We start from the raw sequence: 22,154 nt of genomic DNA on the forward strand, positions 1-22,154 counted from the left end.
TTTCTCCCTTTAACCTTTCCAATATAGTGATATTATATTATTAAATTAGTATTCAGTATTTATAGTAAATATTCTCAGCTGATCTGTCTGCTGTGTTTCCTTTCTGTTTTCCTAGAGTTAATGTTTTCTTTGATTTTTTTTTTTTTTCTGGAGACAGAGAGTCACTCTGTAGCCTAGGCTAGAGTACAGTGGGGCAATCTTGGCTCACTGCAGCCTCCACCTCCCGGGTTCAAGTGATTCTCCTGCCTCAGCCTCACAAATAGCTGGGACTACAGGCACGCACCACCACGCCTGGCTAATTTTTGTATTTTTAGTAGAGACAGGGTTTCACCGTGTTGGCCAGGCTGGTCTCAAACTCCTGACCTCAGATGATCCACCTACCTCTGCCTCCCATAGTGCTGGGATTACTGGCGTGAGTCACTGCACCAGGCCGATTTATTTTTATTATTATTGTTCACTTATATTTCTTTGTATTTATTACTAGTTCTTCTCAAACTTTCCATTGCAATTTTAGTATACCACCTCTTTCTCTCTGGACTGCTGCTCTCTAGGACTTCTGAATTGCTGTCGTGTGGGTCTTCCCTTTGCTATCTATTTTGCTATCTTGGATTTTCCTTGGCCTTTTTTCCAGTTTGGATTCCTTGATCCCTTCTCCCTCTGGGTTTATTCTCCCAACACTTTGGGAGGCTGAGGCAGGAGGATCATTTGAGCCCAGGAGTTTCAGACCAGCCTGGGTAGCATCGAGAGACCCCCATTTCTACAAAAAAAAAAAAAAAATTAAAAATTGCTGGGTGTGGTGGTGCATGCACATGGTCCCAGCTACTCAAGAGGATGAGGTGGAAGGATTGCTTGAGACAGGGAGTTTGAGGCTGCAGTGAGCCATGGCTATGCTACTGCACTGCAGCCTGGGTGACAAAGTAAGAAGCTGTCTCAAAAAAAAAAGGAGGGGGGGGCAAAGAAATCTTTTAAAACTTGGTACAATTGCAGAAGGCTTGGTGAAAGATGCATTCAATGTACCTGTCTCTTGAGATGAATCCAGTTTTTTACTGGTTGCCTTTTACACCTGGGTAACTGGGTATTTCAAAGGCCCCTTTACCATCTTCCTGGAGATTTCCCTTTCCCTGAACTTTTTTCAGTATCCCATTTCTTTCTTTTTCTTGGTTTACTACCTCATTTTAGGTAAACGCACGCTAAGAAAAGGTGCCTGGGAGGAATTTTTAAGACTGTGTGTTTGAAAATGCCTTTAGCCACCCTGACACTTGATTGATAGTATAGAATTGCATTGTGGCCATGCTGTTCTCCCAGTTAGCTGCTCCCTGAGCATGACAGACACCCTTCTTCTTTTGGCCTTCTCATTTGCATTTGCCGAATGGCTAACTCATCTCCTCCAGGTCTATTCTCAAATATTATATTCTCAATGACAACTCTGTATAGAACTGGAAACCCTGTACTTCCATCGCCTTTTCTGCTTCATTTTATTTCCATAGCACTTATCACCACCTGGTGTACTATATATTTTTCTTGGTATTGTTTTGTTGTTTTGTTTTTTGTCCTCCTCCACTAGACAGTAAGCTCTTTGGGGCCAGAAATTTTATCTTTGCTCACTTATATATTTTAACACCTGGAATAATGCCTGGCACATACGAGGCTATCAATATCTATTTGTTGAATGAATGGATAATTAACATTTTCTATCTCTATAATATTCCAAAAAGGAAGATAATAACTTTCTTGTTATTATAAATAAGAATGGATTTGCTTGACATAAAATTAAGAATTTGCTGGTCATGCCCCTTAAAGATATAAAGGAGTTGGATGGAATCTCTTCTTTTGAGAGTTTTTGACATGAATAAGCAACCACTTGATGCTTATGGTTTAGCATATATATGTGACCCTTTCTAGCAGCATTTAAAATAGCCTTTCATCTGTACTTGTTCCCCACACACTGTTCATCTTCTGCTTTGTCTTCTTCTGGCTACTGATGGGGCTTCTGGCATCTCCCACCTGCGTACTGCACTTTGGGCTTCAGCTGGACCTCAGTTCATCTACTTTGGGTTGGACTATATCATTTGTGGCCTTGCCTTTGGACAGACATCCTACCTAGAAAGTGAGCACAACAGCTACATACTCTACATTTGGCAGCTGGACTTAGAAATATTGCCCCTGACACATACACATACACGTAAACACACTCCATACCTTCACAGACCAACACACACTCTAGCATAACAGTTATTTTAAATCTTTTCATTTTGCATAGTTCAGAGTGAAATGAATGGCCTCGGCTTTTAGTGTTTGACTTTCCTATTGTAGTGCAAAAATACAATGTTGGAGTGGTCTGTGTCGCTACTATGTCTAATTTTTTCATATGAATTATATGAAAACATGATTATTTAAAATACACTTACAAATAGTGATAAGCTTTGGATAATATTTTTTCCAAAGGAATTGACTATAACCTTAGTAGCTTCAATCTCAAAACAAAAGGAGAGTAGGAGTCTTTTAAAATCACATTTAAATAGGGTTGCTGGACTCAGCAAAGAAAAATACAAGATGTCCAGTTAAATTTAAATTTCAGATAAAAAATAATAATTTTCAGTAAAAGTATGTTCCAATGAGCATCCTGTATTTTATCAAGCAACCCTATAATTAAATAGCAAATTGTTCCATTGATGAAATAATTTGTTTAAGTTTATTGTGAATATGAGGGATTAATATTAAGATGTCACAAAAAAACATCTTTTTTATTGGCCGGCAAGATGGCCTAATAGTAACAGCTCCAGTCTGCAGCTCCCAGCAAAATTGATGCAGAAGGCTGGTGATTTCTGTATTTCCAACTGAGGTACCCAGCTCATCTCATTGGGACTAGTTAGACAGTGGGTGCAGCCCACAGAGGGTGAGCTGAAGCAGGGTGGGGTGGGGCATCACCTCACCCAGGAACACAAGAAGTTGGGCAACTACCACCCCTAGTCAAGGGAAACCACGAGGGACTCTGCCGTGAGGAATGGTGCATTCCAGCCCAGATACTATGCTTTTCCCATGGTCTTTGCAACCCACAGACCAGGAGATTCCCTCAGGTGCCTACATCACCAGGGCCCTGGGTTTCAAGCAAAAAACTGGGTGGCCGTTTGGGCAGACACTGAGCTAGCTGCAGGACTTTGTTTTTCATGCCACAGTGGCTCCTGGAACATCAATGAGACAGAACCATTCACTCCCCTGGAAAAGGGGCTGAAGCCCTGGAACCAAGAGGTCTATCTCAACAGATCCCACCCCCCACAGAGCCCAGCAAGCTAAGATCCACTGGCTTGAAATTCTTGCTGCCAGCACAGCAGTCTGAAGTTGAACTGGGATGCTCAAGTTTGGTGCAGGGAGGGGTGTCCGCCATTACTTAGGCATGAGTAGGCAGTTTTCCCCTCACAGTGTAAACAAAACCACCAAGAAGTTCAAACTGGGTGAAGCACACTGCAGCTTGGCAAAGTCGCTGTAGCCAGATTGCCTCTCTAGATTCCTCGTCTCTGGGCAGGGCATCTCTGAAAGAAAGGCAGCAGCCCCAGTCAGGGGCTAATAGATCAAACTCATATCTCGCTGGGACAGAGCACCTGGGGGAAGGTGCAGCTGTGGGTGCAGCTTCAGCAGACTTAAACGTTTCTCCTGCCAGCTCTGAAGAGAGCAGCAGATCTCCCAGCACAGCACTCGAGCTCTGATAAGGAACAGACTGCCTCCTCAAGTGGGTCCCTGATCCCCGTGCCTCCTGACGGAGACACCTCCCAGCAGGGTTCGACAGACAACTCATACAGGAGAGCTCTGGCTGGCATCTGGCAAGTGCCCCTCTGGGACGGAGCTTCCAGAGGAAGAAATAGGCAGCAATCTTTTATGTTCTGGAGCCTGCACTGGTAATACCCAGGCAAACAGGGTCTGCAGTGGACCTCCAGCAAACTCCAGCAGACCTGCAGCAGAGGGGCCTGATTGTTAGAAGGAAAACTAACAAATAGAAAGGAATAGCATCAACAACAACAAAAAGGACATCCACACAAAAACTCCATCCGAATGTCACCAGCATCAAAGACCAAAGGTAGATAAATCCATGAAGATGAGGAAAAACCAGTGCAAAAAGGCTGAAAATTCCAAAAATCAGAACACCTGTTCTCTTCCAAAGGATCACAACTCGTCATCACCAAGAAAACAAAACTGGATGGAGAATGAGTTTGACAAATTGACACAAGTAGGCTTCAGAAGGTGGGCTATAACAAACTCCTCCGAGCTAAGGGAGCATGTTCTAACCCAATGCAAGGAAGCTAAGAACCTTAAAAAAAGGTTAGAGGAATTGCTAACTAGAATAACCAGTTCAGAGAAGAACATAAATAACCTGATGGAGCTGAAAAACATAGCACGAAAACCTCGTGAGGCGTACACAAGTATCAATGGGCAAATCAATCAAGTGGAAGAAAGGATGTCAGAGATTGAAGATCAACTCAATGAAATAAAAGATTAGAGAAAAAAGAATGAAAAGGAACGAACGTAGTCCCAAGAAATATGGGACTATGTGAAAAGACAAAACCTACATTTGATTGGTGTACCTGGAATTGACGTGGGGGGGAGAATGGAACCAAGTTGGAAAACACTCTTCAGGATATTATCCAGGAGAACTTCCCCAACCCAGCAAGACAGGCCAACGTTCAAATTCAGGAAACATAGAGAACACCACAAAGATACTTCTTGAGAAAAGCAACCCCAAGACACATAATCATCAGATTCACCAAAGTTGAAATGAAGGGAAAAATGTTAAAGGCAGCCAGAGAGAAAGGTCGGGTTATCCACAAAGGGAAGCCCATCAGATTGACAGCAGGTCTCTCTGCAGAAACCTTACAAGACAGAAGAGAGTGGGGGCCAATATTCAACATTCTTAAAAGAATTTTCAACCAGAATTTCATATCCAGCCAAACTAAGCTTCAGAAGCAAAGGAGAAATAAAATTCTTTACAGGCAAGCAAATGTTGAGAGATTTTGTCACCACCAGGCCTCCTTACAAAAGCTCCTGAAGGAAGCACTAAATATGAAAAGAACAATCAGTATCAGCGACTGCAAAAACATACCAAATTGTAAAGACCATCGACAGTATGAAGAAACTGCATCAACTAATGGGGCAAAATCACCAGCTAACATCATAATGACAGGATCAAATTCACACATACCCATATTAACCTTAAATGTAACCAGGCTAAATGCCCCAATTAAAAGACACAGACTGACAAATTGGATAGAGTCAAGACCCACTGGTATGCTGTATTCAGGAGACCCAATTCACGTGCAAAGACACACATAGGCTCAAAATAAAGGGATGCGGGAATATTTACCAAGGAAATGGAAAGCAAAAAAAAAAAAAAAAAAAAAAAAAGCAGAGGTTGCAATTCTAGTTGCTGGTAAAACAGACTTTAAACCAACAAATATCAAAAAAAGACAAAGAAGGGCATTACTTAATGGTAAAGGGATCAATGCAACAAGAAGAGCTAACTATCCTAAATATATATGCACCCAATACAGGAGCAACCAAATTTATAGAGCAGGTTCTTAGAGTAAATTCAACCAAATTTATAGAACAAAGAGACTTAGACTCCCACACAATAATAATGGGAGACTTAACACCCCAATGTCAATATTAGCCAGATCAACAAGACAGAAAATTAACAAGGATATTCAGGACTTGAACTCAGCTCTGGGTCAAACGAACCTAATAGACATCTACAGAACTCTCCACCCCAAATCAACAGAATATACATTCTTCTCAGCACCACGTGGCACTTATTCTAAAACTGAACACATAATTGGAAGTAAAACACTCATCAGCAAATGCAAAAGAACGGAAATAATAACAAACAGTCTCTGAGACCACAACACAATCAACTTAGAACTCAGGATTACAGTGACTCATGCCTGTAATCCTAGCACTTTGGGAGACCAAGGCAAGTGGATCACGAGGTCAGGAATTCAAGACCAGTCTGGCCAAGATGGTGAAACCCCATTTCTACTAAAAATATAAAAATTTGCGGCGCATGGTGGCCGACTCCTGTAATCTCAGCTACTCAGGAGTCTGAGGCAGAAGAATTGCTTGAACCTGGGAGGCAGAGGTTGCAGTGAGCCAAGATCATGCCACTGCACTCCAGCCTGGATTACAAAGTAAGACTCCATCTCAAAAAAATAAAAGAAAGAAAGAAAAAAGAAAAAGAAACTCACTCAAAATGATACAACTACATGGAAACTGCACAACCTGCTCCTTGAATGACTACTAGGTAAATAACAAAATTGAAGCAGAAATAAATAAGTTCTTTGAAACCAATGAGAACAAACACACAATATACCAGAGTCTCTGGGACGTAGGTAAAGCAATGTTTACGGGGTAATTTATACCACTAAATGCCCACCAAGGAAAGTGGGAAAGATCTAAAATTGACACCCTAACATCACAATTAGAAGAAATAGAGAAGCAAGAGCAAACAAAATCAAAAGCTAGCAGAAAACAAGAAATAACTAAAATCAGAGCAGGACTGAAGAAGATAGAGACATGAAAAACACTTCAAAAAATCAATGAATACAGGAGCTGGTTTTTTGAAAAGATTAACAAGATAGACCACTAACCAGACTACTAAAGACACTAACCAGACTACTAAAGAAGAAAAGAGAGAAGAAATCAAATAGACACAGTAAAAAATGCTAAAGGGGATATCATCAATGATCCCACAGAAATACAAACTACCATCAGAGAATACTGTAAACACCTCTATGCAAATAAACTAGAAAATCTAGACGAAATGGATAAATTCCTGGACACATACACCCTCCCAAGACTAAACCAGGAAGAAGTAGAATCCTTTAATAGACAAATAACAAGTTCTGAAATTGAGGCAGTAATTAATATCTTACCAACCAAAAAAAATTTGGATGGATTCACAACCAAATTCTACCAGAGGTACAAAGAGGAGTTGGTACTATTCCTTCTGAAACTATTCCAAACAATAGAAAAAGAGGGGATCCTCCCTAATTCATTTTATGAGGCCAGCATCATCCTGGTACCAAAACCTGGCAGAGACACACACAAAAAAATTTTAGGCCAATATCCCTGATGAACATTGATGCAAAAATCCTCAATAAAATACTGGCTAACTGAATCCAGCAGCACATCTAAAAGCTCATCCACCATGATCAAGACGACTTCATCCCTGGGATGCAAGGCTGATTCAGCATACATAAATCAATAAATGTAATCCATCACATAAACAGAACCAATGACAAAAGCTACATGATTATCTCAATAGATGCAGAAAATGCCTTCTATAAAATTCAACAGCCATTCATGCTAAAAACTCTCAATAAACTAGGTATTAATGGAACCTATCTCAAAATAATAAGAGCTATTAATGACAAACCCAGAGCCAATGTAATACTGAATAGGCAAAAGATGGAAGATTTCCCTTTGAAAACTGGCACAAGATAAGGATGCCTTCTCTCACCATTCCTATTCAACACAGTGTTGGAAGTTCTGGCCAGGGCACTCAGGCAAGAGAAAAAAATAAAGGTATTCAAATAGGAAGAGAGGAAGTCAAATTGTCTCTGTTTGCAGATAACATGATTATATATTTAGAAAATCCCATCATCCCAGCCCAAAATCTCCTTAAGCTGATAAGTGTCAGGATACAAAACCAATGTGCAAAAATCACAAGCATTCCTATACACCAATAATAGACGACAGAGAGCCAAATCATGAGAGAACTCGCATTCACAACTGCTACAAAGAGAATAAAATACCTAGGCATACAATTTACAAAGGATGTGGAGGACCTCTTTAAAGTGAACTATAAACCACTGGTCAAGGAAATAAGAGAGGATACAAACAAATGGAAAAACATTCCATTCTCATGGATAGGAAGAATCAATATCATGAAAATGGCCATACTGCCCAAAGTAATTTGTAGATTAAATGCTATCCCCATCAAGCTACCCTTGACTTTCTTCACAGAATTAGAAAAAACTACTTTAAATTTCATATGGAACCGAAAAAGCCTGTATGGCCAAGACAATCCTAAGCAAAAAGAACAAAGCTGGAAGCATCATGCTACCTGACTTCAAACTATACTACAAGCCTACAGTAACAAAAACAGCATGGTACTGGTACCAAAACAGATATATGGACCAATGGAACAGAACAGAGGCCTCAGAAATAATGCCACACATCTACAACCCTTTGATCTTTGGCAAACTTGACAAAAGCAAGAAATGGGGAAATGATTCCCTGTTTAATAAATGCTGTTGGGAAAACTGGTTAGCCATATGCAGAAAACTGAAACTGGACTCCTTTCTTATACCTTATACAAAAATTAACACACAATGGATTACAGACTTAAGTGTAAGAACTAAAACCATAAAAACCCTAGAAGAAAACCTAGGCAGTACCATTCAGGACATAGGCATGGGCAAAGACTTCATGACTAAATTACCAAAAGCAATTGCAACAAAAGCCAAAATTGACAAATGGGATCTAATTAAACTAAGGAGCTTCTGCACAGCAAAAGAAACTATCAGCAGAGTGAACAGGCAACCTATAGAATGGGAAAAAATTTTGGCAATCTATCCACCTGAAAAAGGACTAATATCAAGAATCTACAAGAAACTTAAATTTACAAGGAAAAAACAAGCAGCCCCATCAAAAAGTGGGCAAAGGATGTGAACAGACACTTCTCAAAAGGAGACATTTATGCAGCCAACAAACATATGAAAAAGAGTTCATCATCACTGGTCATTAGAAAAATGCAAATCAAAACCACAGTGAGATACCATCTCATGCCAGTTAGAACGATGATCATTAAAAAGTCAGAAAACAACAGATGCTGGAGAGGATGTGGAGAAATAGGAACGCTTTTACACTATTGGTGGGAGTGTCAATTAGTTCAACATTGTGGAAGACAGTTTGGCAGTTCCTCAAGGATCTAGAATCAGAAATGCCATTTGACCCAGCAATCCCATTACTGGGTATATACCTAAAGGATTATAAATTATTCTACTATAAAGACACATGCACACGTATGTTTACTGTGGCAGTGTTCACAATAGCAAAGATTTGGAACCAACCGAAATGCCCATCAGTGATAGACTGGATAAAGAAAATGTGGCACATATGTACCATGGAATACTATGCAGCCATAACAAAGGATGAGTTCATGTCCTTTGTAGGGACATGGATGAAGCTGGAAATCATCATTCTCAGCAAACTAACACAAGAACAGAAAACCAAACACCGCATGTTCTCACTCATAAGTGGGAGATGAACAATGAGAACACATGGACATAGGGATGGGAACATCACACACCAGGGCTTGTCAAGGGGTGGGGGGCTAGAGGAGGGATACCATTAGGAGAAATACCTAATGTAGATGACGTGTTGATAGGTGCAGCAAACCACCATGGCATGTATATACCTATGTAACACACCTACGTGTTCTGCACATGTATCCTCAAACTTAAAGTACAAAAAAAAAAAAGATGTCACAAAGGGAAATGGCCAGAAATTTATTTTTGTTGATTGATGACATAATGCAGAAACCTATTTTAAGCAGGTTAAAGTCTATGTAGTAAGAAAGAGGTGAGTAATGAAATGCTGGCAAAAGAGCAAAATGCAGACATCTATCATTGTGCTTCTTGCCAACTCATCACCTGCAGGAGCAGAGATCACATCATAGGAACACAGATTCAAATGCATTTTCCATGGCACAAAAAAAGTCAAATCAAATCCTTTCAATTTATCATCCCAGATCTGTTTGTGGGTATCTTAGTCTATTCAGACTTCCATAATGAAATATCATAGAGTGGGTGTCTTAAACAATAGAAATTTATTTCTCACGGTTCTGATGACCAGGAAATGGCAGATCAACGTGTTTGCAGATTTTATTCCTGACAAGGGCTCTCCTCCTAGTTTGGAGTTTGTTACTTTCTTGCTATATTCTCACATGGCAGAAAGAGAGATCATCTCTCTTGAGTCTCTTCTTACAAGGCCACTAATTCCATTTATGAGGACTCCACCCTCATGACCTAATTACCTCCCAAAGATCCATGTCCAAATATCATCACACTGGGGATTGGAGCCTGAACGCACAAGTTTTGCATGGACAGAAACATTCAGCCCATAGCAATGGAGATTTTAACAAAACTTTAAGTGTATCTCCAGAGAGATCTTAGATATTAGGTAATATTATTTCTCACAATTGAGTGAATTATGAGTAGACGCACGCAGGTACCCTCCCCAGGTGAGAGAAAAGAGGGTGCTTCTCTAAAAGCTGGCATAACTCACCAACAGACAGGTTTTATTTTAAGAAAGTAATAAAACTAATATGATTCCAACTTTCAGAGCTGTTTATCACTTGGAGTTTCAGTTTTGGTAATTTCACTGTAGTAAATTAGCTGACTGAGAGCCCAAAGATTATATCTGCATCCAGACAGTCCATTTATCATGCTTAGCATTTGGATTTCAATAGAGTTTTCCTGCATATTTGCCAACAGGCCACTGAAGAAATCACAAAAAGCTCCCTGTTTTTATCACTTAATGTCTTAAATATCATCAGTGGCTCTGGATTTAGGTTTAATGGAATATTTTAATAATTCAACAATCTGTTTATCTGAAAGTTTCCACCACTTTCTTAGTTTAGAAATATTTATTTTCATTTTGTACCAAAAAAAGGGATAGACTTTGGTAGTTCAATGTGTACTTACCCAAGATAGCAATGCAAAATGGTGATAGAAATTGTCAGAGTATAATAATGCAACTGTGGCAAAGGTTTTTTACTTTGTTTTATTATTATTATTATTTTAAGACAGAGTCTCACTCTGTCACCCAGGCTAGAATGCAGTGGCATGATCTTGGCTCACTGCTACCTCTGCCTCCCAAGTTTAAGAGATTCTCAGGCCTCAGTCACCTGAGTAGCTGGAATTACAGGCGTGTACTACTATACCCAGCTAATTGAGAGGTTTTAAATATTAATAAATAGCAAATTTTATGGTCAATGTAACATTCAAATTATATGTTCACCAACACCTTTATACTCCCAGTATCATTTTGCAAATTGACAAGCTATTCAATTAGATTACTCAATTTTGGAAAAGCATAATTTAAATTTTAAGTGGTAAAAATACCAAAACATCATTTTAGTAACCAAAAAAATCCAACTGCATAAAATGCAGGCTTGCATTATTGGAAAATGATTAAAATTTCTGGGCCAAAACTGCACACCTAGTTGTCTGGGAGTTCTATATGGGGATGAGGGATCTAAATCTGTTCCAATGCCAGCGGCAGTTTGGCACCAATTGGTGACTCAGTCAGTTTCTACTACTTGATTCCCAGGTGTATCGTGTCTGGCTAGGCAGTAATTCCAGAAATTCTAGTTAACTGGCGCTCTTTTAGTCTCGTATATCAAGAACTGTTGGGCCTGAATAAAATGGGTGCAGGGATCCACTGTTTGTCTCCCTAGGCTGGGACAAAGGGCTGCCTGCCCTTTCTGTTCCAATTTATCTTCTTTTAAAAAAATGACTATTGAAATGATCTATGCAAATGCTATGTATTTTCTTAAGTTAAGCTTAATTTTGAATTTTCTTTTTTTCATTTTCCATTCTTTAGGGAATACTTGGACATAATGAAATTGATTTCAATAACGAAATTGTACTTCCTCCACAGACATTTCTTGGTCTCCCCCTGCTATGGCCTCTACCTCCCTATCAGAAACTCCACCTTTCTTTACGGCATCAAGTATCATCTCTCTGACTGATCAAGGCACCACAGATATAATGGCCATTGACCAGACAGTGCTAGTACCAGGGCTCACCATCCCCACCAGTGATTATTCTGCAATCAGCCAACTGACTCTGGGAATTTCACATCCACCTGCATCTTCAGATGACAGCAGGTCAAGTGCAGGTGGCGAAGATATTGTCAGAGACCTAGATGAAATGGATCTGTCTGAGACTCCTGCCCCATCTGAGGTAGCAGAACTCAGCGAATATGTTTCTGTCCCGGATCATTTCTTGGAGGACACCACTCCTGTCTCAGCTTTACAGTATATCACCACTAGTTCTATGACCATTGCCCCCAAGGGCCGAGAGCTGGTAGTGTTCTTCAGTCTGCGTGTTGCTAACATGGCCTTCTCCAACGACCTGTTCAACAAGAGCTCTCTGGAGTACCGAGCTCTGGAGCAACAATTCACACAGCTGGTGAGTGGGCACTGCTCACGATTCTCAATTCTCTGTCTCTTCTTTCCTTGTTGTTATTTTATAATATAATCATTAGCTGTCTTGAGCAATGAGGGTTAGTAGAAACAAATCACTAAGACAGCTGTTGCTGAAGACATTCAACTAGAATTTTGAGATGAATTTGGATCCAGTTGGGGAAGTGAGTTCTGTGATAGACAAATGAGAAGACACCGCCACCCAACCTTGTGGGAATAAATTTATTCTTAAACTCTTTTCATTATAATTCTTCCTAACTTAGTTAATCCAGGAATAACACTCAAGCACTGAATGTGGAATCTAAAAATAGTGAGAGTGAACATTTTCTTAATTGTGTCAATCTCATGGAAGGGTACAAAGCTAGAATTGTCCAGTACAGATGAGGCTGAGAGTTCAGGAGTAAGGGTTCCTTTCTTAGTTCCCCTCAAGTTCTTGTTAACCTAAAAAATGACTAAATGGCTTATCATTCCTAGTCCCTAATAAAGAAAGTGAAAAGATGATTATTATGACATATATCTCTGAAAATAAGATACTCCCAAACTCACGTTTATTTTGTTTCTACATGTACAATGAGAAATACATATACCATAAGAAATGTTGAACTATGTAATATCTCTACACATTCATGGCTAATTAAAATAAATTATACAATGCATATCACACAGATTGCAGATTGTCTGACAATAGTAAAAAATTTGTATGCTTCATATAAGTTAAATCATTACACAGATTAAAATCCACATGAAACCCAATTTCTCAAGTGAACATTTGCTTTAAAGTAAGATTTTATCTGTGCCATCTCCCCACCCCACACCATTTATAATGAGGTGAGTAGATACTGGGAGAGTCTCAGGCAACAGAGTCCCAGAGAACCTGTTGCAGAAAAGGGTCCTAATCCAGACCCCAAGAGAGGGTTCTTGGATCTCGCATAAGAAAGAGTTCAGGGCAAGTCCACAGTACAAAATGAAAGCAAGTTTATTAAGAAAGTAAAGGAATAAAAAAATGGCTACTCCACAGACAGAGCAGCCCTGAGGGCTGCTGGTTGCCCATTTTTATGGTCATTTCTTGATGCTATGCTAAACAAATGGTGGATTATTCATGCCTCCCCTTTTTAGACCATATAGTGTAACTTCCTGACATTGCCATGGCATTTGTAAACTGTCATGGTGCTGATGGGAGTGCAGTAGTGACCAGAGGTCACTCTCGTGGCCATCTTGGTTTTGGTAGGATTTAGCCAGCTTCTTTACTGCAACCTGTTTTATCAGCAAGGTCTTCATGACCTGTGTCTTGTGCTGACCTCCTCTCTCATGCTGTGCCTTAGAATGCCTTCACTGTCTGGGAATGCAGCCCAGTGGGTTTCAGCCTCATTTTACCCAGCTCCTATTCAAGATGGAGTTGTTCTGGTTCACATGCCTCTGACAAACTAACCGTGGTATGTTAATTAGGGTTCGTGCTAAGCTGCCATAATGAAGAGGTAAGGATATAGTGACTTTGATTCAATACAAGTTTATTTCTCTTTCACTTGATGGGTAGGACAGCTTTGCTCTACGATGTCATTCAGGCACCCACACTTCTTCCATCTTATAGCTCTGCCAACACCAGGGGCATTTCCTCATTCACATGGTCAAAGCTGGGTCATTGGTACATCCCTGTTGCCACTTGTGAGAAGCAGAGAGGAAGCTGTGAGAAAGCAATTTTCTCCTAAGCAAAAGACACCAAAGTTGCCCACATCATGTTAGTGGGAACTAGTCACATGGCCATCCTTGCCGCAAGGGAGGCTGGAAAATGTGCTCTCTGGATCAGCAGCCTCTTTCTATGGAAAAGAGGAAAATGGATTTGGGAGAAGCAGCACCCAGCTATCTGCACACTAGGTGAAGGCAGGGAATCTCTTCCCCGGCCAAAGCAATGCTAAGACACCAAGAATGAGGCTAGTCAAAGTAAGTAGGCAACATCAGGGGACAGTAGCTTGAAAAGGGAAGCTCCACAGTTTGTTTAAAATTTCATTTTACTCACACAAAAACCTTGTGAGGGAAGTACTAGAATGTGGGGCTGGGTCAGAGTCAAAATTGTGGTGGGGTGGGGACAAGGGCAAATACAAATCAGGTCTGGGTCATGCCTAGGAGGTTGACACTTGCATCTCTGTGCTGTCTGGGTTCATAGTACAATTCATGAAAGAGGGGGCTCACTTTCAGAGCCAAGGACAAAGTAGACATCACTGAGTTTCAGACATTTCTGAAAAATGATCTCTAGGATGGCTGTGGCTCACAGGAGGCAGATGTGGGACTCTGAAACACAATGCCATGGGGCATACTGTTGAGATTATGATAGTTTGGAAAGGGCTCGCTACGGGATCACTTTTTGTTCTTCCTCACAACTCAGATAAGGGCACTGAGGTACAACACAGTGGTTACAGGGCTTGATGAAGGTCCACGGCTATTTAGGGACAGTTCTAGGACTGGCACCCAACTCTCCTAACTGCCAGTTTCCTGCTGTTTCCAGTGCCCCACATTTGTGTTGGCCGGGAACCATTTACTGCGTGGAGAGACATGCTGATGTTTAAGCTGATGCTTATTTTAATAGACCATTTCAAATTGGATGCATCCAAATAGATGTCCCATTTACACAGACATCGGTCAGTCTGCTCCTGGGCTCAGTTTGGAACATGTCTTTGTTTACTTGGTTTTTTTCTTTCTTTTAATAACTGAACTTGGCATTCCTGCTTTGCTAATAGCATTGGCTCAGGTTTTTAAAAATCATCTGTTCTCACAATTCACCATGAAAAAATCACAGCCATCCATCTCAATACACAGACAGAAAGGTGGAAATGTGGAACATAATCACTGCACATCAACCATTAAGTAGTGGTGTTCTGGTCTCACATTAAATCCAAAAACAAAAATCAAAACAATAAAAAGGAACTAAAATATATGCCTCAGTTAATGAAAACTGAGTGTAAGTGGAATTAGCAGCAGCTGAGCACTTAGAACGCAGTTAAGAGTAAACCATCTTTTATTTTGCAGCTGGTTCCGTATCTACGATCCAATCTTACAGGATTTAAGCAACTTGAAATACTTAACTTCAGAAACGGGAGTGTGATTGTGAATAGCAAAATGAAGTTTGCTAAGTCGGTGCCGTATAACCTCACCAAGGCCGTGCATGGAGTCTTGGAGGATTTTCGTTCTGCTGCAGCCCAGCAACTCCATATGGAAATAGACAGCTACTCCCTCAACATTGAACCAGGTAAGAGAATCCAACCCAGAAAGTGAAGGAGATGTTTTGTTCATGTTGTTTTATTTTGTTCTGTTTTTAAGCATATATTTCAACCTTTAGGCCACAAAAATCAAACTGAAATGACACTAGATAAAACAACCTTTTGGAAGCTGTGGAGCACGTCATTAGAAAGGTAGAGTCCAAAGACATGCAAGTGAACATTTTCCTGTATCAAAAAGCAATGAACAAGCACACCTCTTGTTGCACAATCTGAGAGCTTTACTTATAAGTTTAAACAGAGCAAAACTTTTGCTGTGTTTAAGAGATTTTTTTTAATGTAGCCCACAGCCAAGCTAATTTACATTCTGCTAGAAGTCAAAAGCACTTTCTCAGTGCTCTGCAACAACCTCGGGGCTTCCTACCTAAGCAGTCTTTCAATCACAGTTCATTTTCAGAATAGCTACTTCATCACGTAATTCAGGATCAGAGACATCATTCTAAGGAAAGAAAAATAATCATTAGATAGAAATTCAAACTTGGAGAAAGTCACTTTGCCATCACCAAAAAAGAAAAAAAAGAAGAAAATAAATTTGCTTTTTGGTTGTATACTACAGATCAGCTTCCATGTGAAGATTAAAGCAAAGAGTTAGACAAGGAGAAAACTTTTAAAGACATGGGAGCTTAGCCCAAAGTCACATAAGAGAAAGCAAACATTTGCTCTGATAATAAAGCAAAGTGTGTGCACCATTGTAACCAGCTGTGACCAAATTGGAAACTGTTTTTACCATTAGTTTCAAAATTCTGTTTTCTAACCAATTGAAAGAAGTCCTTTATTCCCTGGAGTGCAAGGTAGGGAGGGCTCCCGATTTCTGCCAAAGCCACCTCCCAGTCAAATTCAAAACAAAGCTTCCTAATTGGCTATGAATTAGTGGAGTGAATCTTTAACACCCTCTCTGGCTCTCTGTGGACTAACAATGAAGGCAGAAGGAAGAGGCCTCGGGCAAAATGCAAACCAAAAAGGCTCAGTGGGAGATATTTATATTTGATAGAGCAGGGCTTTGAGCAACTTTAAGCAAATTGCCTCAGTACCTTAGTAAACAGGATCCTTAAAAAGTCAGACCGCCTGTAGGCACTCAGCCTGGGAGCACTTACCTCCAAACAGGAGCAGCTAAGTAAGCCCTGTGGATCCCCTAAGAAATCAAACACCTCCTAAATGCAAGTAAGACACTGCCTCTTCCCGGGAAAACTACTTCAGAACTGAGAAGGAACCAGGGGTCTTTGCCAGTTAGGATCAGGTGGCTAATTTCTTCAACCAATTGATTAAGCTAGCGGGAAGTATATATGGGGAGAACTTGGAAAGCACTGAAGAAGTCATAGCACAATCCCCTGCCTTCCTTCCTCCCTCAGGGAGCTGACAGCTTACTTAGGGACCCATCCACCAGCACAAAGTCAACGTCCGAAGCCAAGTTGAGGCAAGGGAGAACCCAGGTGTGCGGCTGTCGGGAGCAGCTCCTCAGTGTAGATGCCACTTAAGTAGTGCCTTAGAAAGAGGGTGGGAAGCTGTTAGTGCACTGCCAGGGTGTATAAGGGACACTGTTGATACTGGAAGCAAGCACAGCATAGTAATGGTCTTGGGGATCCCCAGCCCTAAATGTGAATCTTGTGTGCTAACTGCAGCACTCAATTTCTGCAAATGGAAAATGGAGAAATTTTGGGCAGGTGTGGTGGCTCACACCCATAATCCCAGCACTTTGGGAGGCCAAGGCAGATGGATCACTTGAGGTCAGGAGTTCGAGATCAGCCTGGCCAAAATGGCAAAACCCTGTCTCTACTAAAAATACAAAAATTAGCCTGGCATGGTGGTGGGTGCCTGTAATCCCAGCTACTCAGGAGGCTGATGCAGGAGAATCCCTTGAACCCAGAAGGCAGAGGTTGCAGTGAGCTGAGATTGCCCCCACTGCACTCCAGCCTGGGCGACAGAGGGAGACTCCTCTCAAAAAACAAAAGAAAGAAAAAAAAAAGGAAAGAAAAGAAAATGGAGATAGTAACATTATGAGGACTAACTGAAAGAAATTTACAATACTTAGCATAGCATTTGACAAATTGTAGTTACTTAATAAACATTAGTAGTTACTATTGCAACATTGTCATAATTAACTTGACTATCAATTTGTGACCTGCATAAGGTACCAGCGAAAACAATAAAAAGTAGCATGACAAGGTATTTGTGGAGGGGGTGGAACTGAAATTATTTTCACTAATTTCTTGTGAATAGTTCTGCTATGCAGCTTTTCTTCCAAGAAACCAAAGGTGGTAAGCATGAGATGGTGCTAACGTCAGTTTCACTCCCTGCAGAGTCATATTTATGCTGAGCTACCTAAGAATGCCTCCAGCCTACCCAGTGAACTATGGCATACATGCCCAATTCTTATTTTTAGTGGTGGAAAAGTAGGGGAAAGCCAGTGCCCGCTGGACAACCTGGGAAGTTACTTGCTTGCTTTCCAGAGGTAGCTCAACCCTGAGCCTGCACCAACTCAAATACTTTTGAAGAAATTAACATGTAAAGCCAGGAGAAGCAGTGAATCCGAATAAAAACTGTTGAATGATTGAATGACCACTCATGGTAACTACAAGGGAGATACTTTGCAGAAGCCACTGAATGTTACACTAAGCACCTCAGTGAACTTATAGTTCATACTCTATTCCTTACCAGATACCTGGAGAGTGACAAAATCTAAATTTTATATATATTGAAAATGTATAAAATAATAAATCTATGCAAAAGATCTGCCAAAAATTGGCTGTGTTGCACCAGTTAGGACATAGTGATGCTTGTCTTAATTGATGCTTAGGATATCATTAAGCATCAGCCAAATGGTGATGGTTCAATCAAAGCACTTGAGGACAGCAGAATTAGAAAGTCAAACATGGATTTTATAAAGTTAAAAATCATCAATGAACTGTGTGGGTTCATCTACGTAAATCCAAATGGGTAAATCCAATATCCAAAATGGTTCCTAATTATACTACACTATGCATAGCTAGAAGCCACTGTGGTAAACTGCCCTCAAATGTTTTCCTTCCAGTCAACAGTGAGGGGAAGGAGGAAGGTACCAGCAGGCAGGGAGGAGCAGGCAAGGAACAGAGAGGGGCACAGGGAATAGTCACTGACTCTGTGGGCTCCTTCATGCACAGCTGGGGATTCTGGTTTAGATATTTCACCAAAGGCGAAGGCTGGGTTCACCCATGTAATCAGGAAGTGGGTGCTGGACTGATGATCAGGACATTGACCATCTTCTACATGCTTAATCCAGAACAGCATTCGTCCACCACTATGCAACATGTTAATGCACGAAAATCCATCCCTGCCCAAAGGAATTTGCACTGCAGTAGAAAAGGGACATCTTAGAACTATGCTGGGATCAAAACTACATCTTTTTCATTCTAACAGACTTTTTAAGGACAAGTTTCTTTTGTGCCAGCCTTCCTGTAAATTCCTGTGGGCCTGGACATCACTAAAGGATTGTCTCATAATGAAGAGAGCACTGAGTTTTCTTTAAGTGTCATTTTGTTAAGCCTGAACAGAAGAGAGAAAGTAGGAGTAGAAATAAATGAAAGGAACTCTAGTCCCTCCAGGCTGGTCAATGAGACGGTCTTCGATGGCCGGGAATAGCAAGGACTAAGCAGCCAGCTCCAGTCACTAAGGTCCAGGGCTGGGAATACAGAATACCAGCTGTCTTCATCTGTTTGTATTGCTATGAAGGAATACCTGAGGCTGGATAATTTGTAAAGAAAAGAGTTGGCTCATCTTTCCGCAGGCGCCAGCATCTGTTTCTGGTGAGGGCCTGAGGATGTTTCCACTCATGGCAAAAGGCAAAGGGGAGCCAGCATGTGCAGAGATCGCACGGTAAGGGAGGAAGCAGAGGAGAGGGCGATGCCAGGCTGTTTTTGCTGGTGGGAGCTCACAGAGTGAGAACTCACTCACCCCTCCTTCCCAGGGAGGACATTAATCTACTCATGTCATGAGGGATCTGCCCCTGTGACCCAAACGCCTCCCATTAGGCCCACACTTCCAGCACTGGAGAGCAGATTTTTAATACGAGATTCAGAGGGGACCACTAACCATGCAGGGCACACAGCAGTACGAGCTCCCGTTGGAGGGTGAGGCTCCTGAGGAGGAGGAGATAGCGACCCCAAAGCGTGTGGTAGTCAGGTGCACAAACAGATTCACAAACACCACCCTCACTCACACCTCCTTTTTCCATTCAAAGCCTTGTTCCAATCCAGGGAGGAGACAGTACTAAAACCCAAAAATTCTCACCACCATTGCTTTTGAATAGAGTTAATTAACTTCTTAATTCTCTGAATCTGCATAACTTATAAAACTTTGTGAACATGAAATTTAAAATGCTGTTCTTAAAAAAAGCCTGTACAGTTACAGAAAAGTGTTTCTAGCATCAGTACTCCTATACAATTTTAGTCTGGGGAAATACATACAAAATTATTATAAGAGAAATGCATATCTAAATTTTAAAGGGGAATTTTAAGGGAAAATGTGCAGATGATTTTCAATCATTTTCTTCCTCTGTTTTAAATCTAGCAATATGACAGCTATTTTGCTCCTAGTTTTTCAGTGTGACTGGCTGATCCCGGTTTTCTCCTTTTGGTGGTATATTTGAGTGTAAGCTATCATGGTGACTGACAGGTGAGCTGATTAAAATGTCCCTAATACAACCAACCAGTGCAACCAGCAGATTGTGCTGTCTCTCAGGACCCTGGATCCGGAGTGAAGATAATTACTTCAGATTCCTAGAAAACAAGAACTCAAATTCCAATTTACCCAGCTCTTGGCTCTATTGCTGGTGTGGACTTTTCCGTTACGGAAGGCTTGGGCTGATACACTGCAGTGCCCATCCTCCAGCAGGTAGTAAGAGAGACCCAAGAGACACTGACGCCCAAAATCCCTAATGATAAGAGGAGGTCACTTAAGCAAATTCAGGAATGGCCCTGATTGAGGTTTTGGTCTTTCAAGTATTTACTTGAACTCAACGATGACGATCCAATCTGCTGAGAAAATTCTCCTTGGAAGAGAATTAAAAGGGAGAAATCTTTAACAAGAAATAAAGGCAGCTGCTGGAAATTCTGTATGTCAAGAATAAGTACTTAGCTTTGTCTCTAGGAGAGAATCTCAAGAATCTATCCTTGGAAACTAGAGAGGGGATCCTATCATTTCAATGTTTTCCAGCCAGGACAGTTGAATACAGCAAAACTGCATTACTGTTTTTCTTACTCTTTCACCCTTCCCTGACCACCTTCGTGGTAGACATAGATTAGAGCTAGTGGTCTGCAACACTGAAGGGTAAGAAGGTCCTCCCATCTCACGTCCAGTGTCCCCCCCAGCCTCCAAAACCACCAGCCCTACCCATCCCTGCCTCCCCTAACCCTTATCAAAGAATCATCCTCAAAATGTAAAAACCATAATTGTCATAAAGTAGATACTGAGCATATGTCAAAGTCCTATTTAATTTTGAAATAAGGGAATTGGTAGGATGACAAAGCTGGTTTAAAGAGAATATGAACATTGGAATTTTAGGTAGCCAGAGGACAAAAGAGAATGATGAAATAAGATTGGCAAATATAAAACAGAAACTACAATCATTGCACCATCAATTTTCTAATTTTACAGAGTTGTAAAATGCCTGGACCATAATCCGCAGAAAATAGTGAGTCAAACGAAGTTACTGCTTTCCATGCATCGGCAAACTTTTTCTTAAAAAGCCAAACAGTAAAATTTTAGGCATTGAAAGCCAAAAGGCAAAAATTATATAGGTACTTATATAACTAATTAAAAGTTAACCATTTAAAAATTTAAAAATCATTCTTAGCTTGCATGTTGTACAAAAGCAGGCAACTTGTCGGATTGGCCCACAGGTGGTCTCTGTTTACTGGGTGGGATTGTTGTATTCTAACATGACATTGAAGAGGCCACACAGTCAACTTTTCTCCTTATTTCCAAATATTGAATCATTTTTCTTAAATCATCAACAGTTACTCAAGCCTGTGCCTCTCTCTGGCCTTTATCTTTGCTGTTACAGAGAAGTTAGACAAGTAAATGATAATGTAATCATGATTTGGGTGCCTGTTCACTCATACATGAAGTGAACATTTATGGATTATCTGCCATGAGTCAGACACTATGATAGCCACAAGGACCAAAAGATAAATCGACCCCATCTCTGCCCCCTGCCAAGGAGCTAAATAACTAATGAGAAAAATGGAAGCATATACAAAAAGACATAATAGAGTCTGTTAAATACAGAATCAGGATGTGAGCAGAAAGAAATCTTAAGAAGTAATGAGGAGAGAGCAATTAATGCTACAGAGGCCAAGGGGTATCATGGCAGGCTTCGTATACAGACAGTGACTATTGAGTTGGGTCTTGCTGTATGATGGCAGTGGGCCCAGGAAGAGAAAGGGGGGTGAGGGACTATTCCAGAAAATGCAGAAGAAAAATGTAGACATTTCTGGGAGTGCCAGGTTTCTTCGGTTACTCCACAGTGATGACAGCTTTGTTTACAGAACAGGGGTGAAGGGAGCGAAGGGAGCTCAGATTGGAAGGAAGGGAAAGCCAGGCTGAGCCAGTTCACTTAAAGCCAGGCTGTCTAAAAATGCCTGTCAAATCTA

The 22,154-nt window shown here is 40.8% G+C and overlaps 1 protein-coding gene across 2 annotated transcripts in view; it reads left to right on the plus strand.

Moving 5' to 3' along the window:
• The window catches only part of IMPG1 (interphotoreceptor matrix proteoglycan 1), a 144,932-nt gene that overhangs the window by 102,408 nt on the left and 20,370 nt on the right, over positions 1 to 22,154 (plus strand). For both annotated transcript variants that reach the window (XM_005552515.4, XM_015449161.3), the window contains 2 exons: positions 11,713 to 12,245; positions 15,281 to 15,500. In XM_005552515.4, coding sequence (XP_005552572.3) covers positions 11,713 to 12,245; positions 15,281 to 15,500 — 753 coding nt within the window. The remainder of the gene's footprint in view (positions 1 to 11,712; positions 12,246 to 15,280; positions 15,501 to 22,154) is intronic.

This window comes from Macaca fascicularis, chromosome 4, assembly GCF_037993035.2.
Source record: "Macaca fascicularis isolate 582-1 chromosome 4, T2T-MFA8v1.1".
Taxonomy (NCBI): Eukaryota; Metazoa; Chordata; class Mammalia; order Primates; family Cercopithecidae; genus Macaca; species Macaca fascicularis.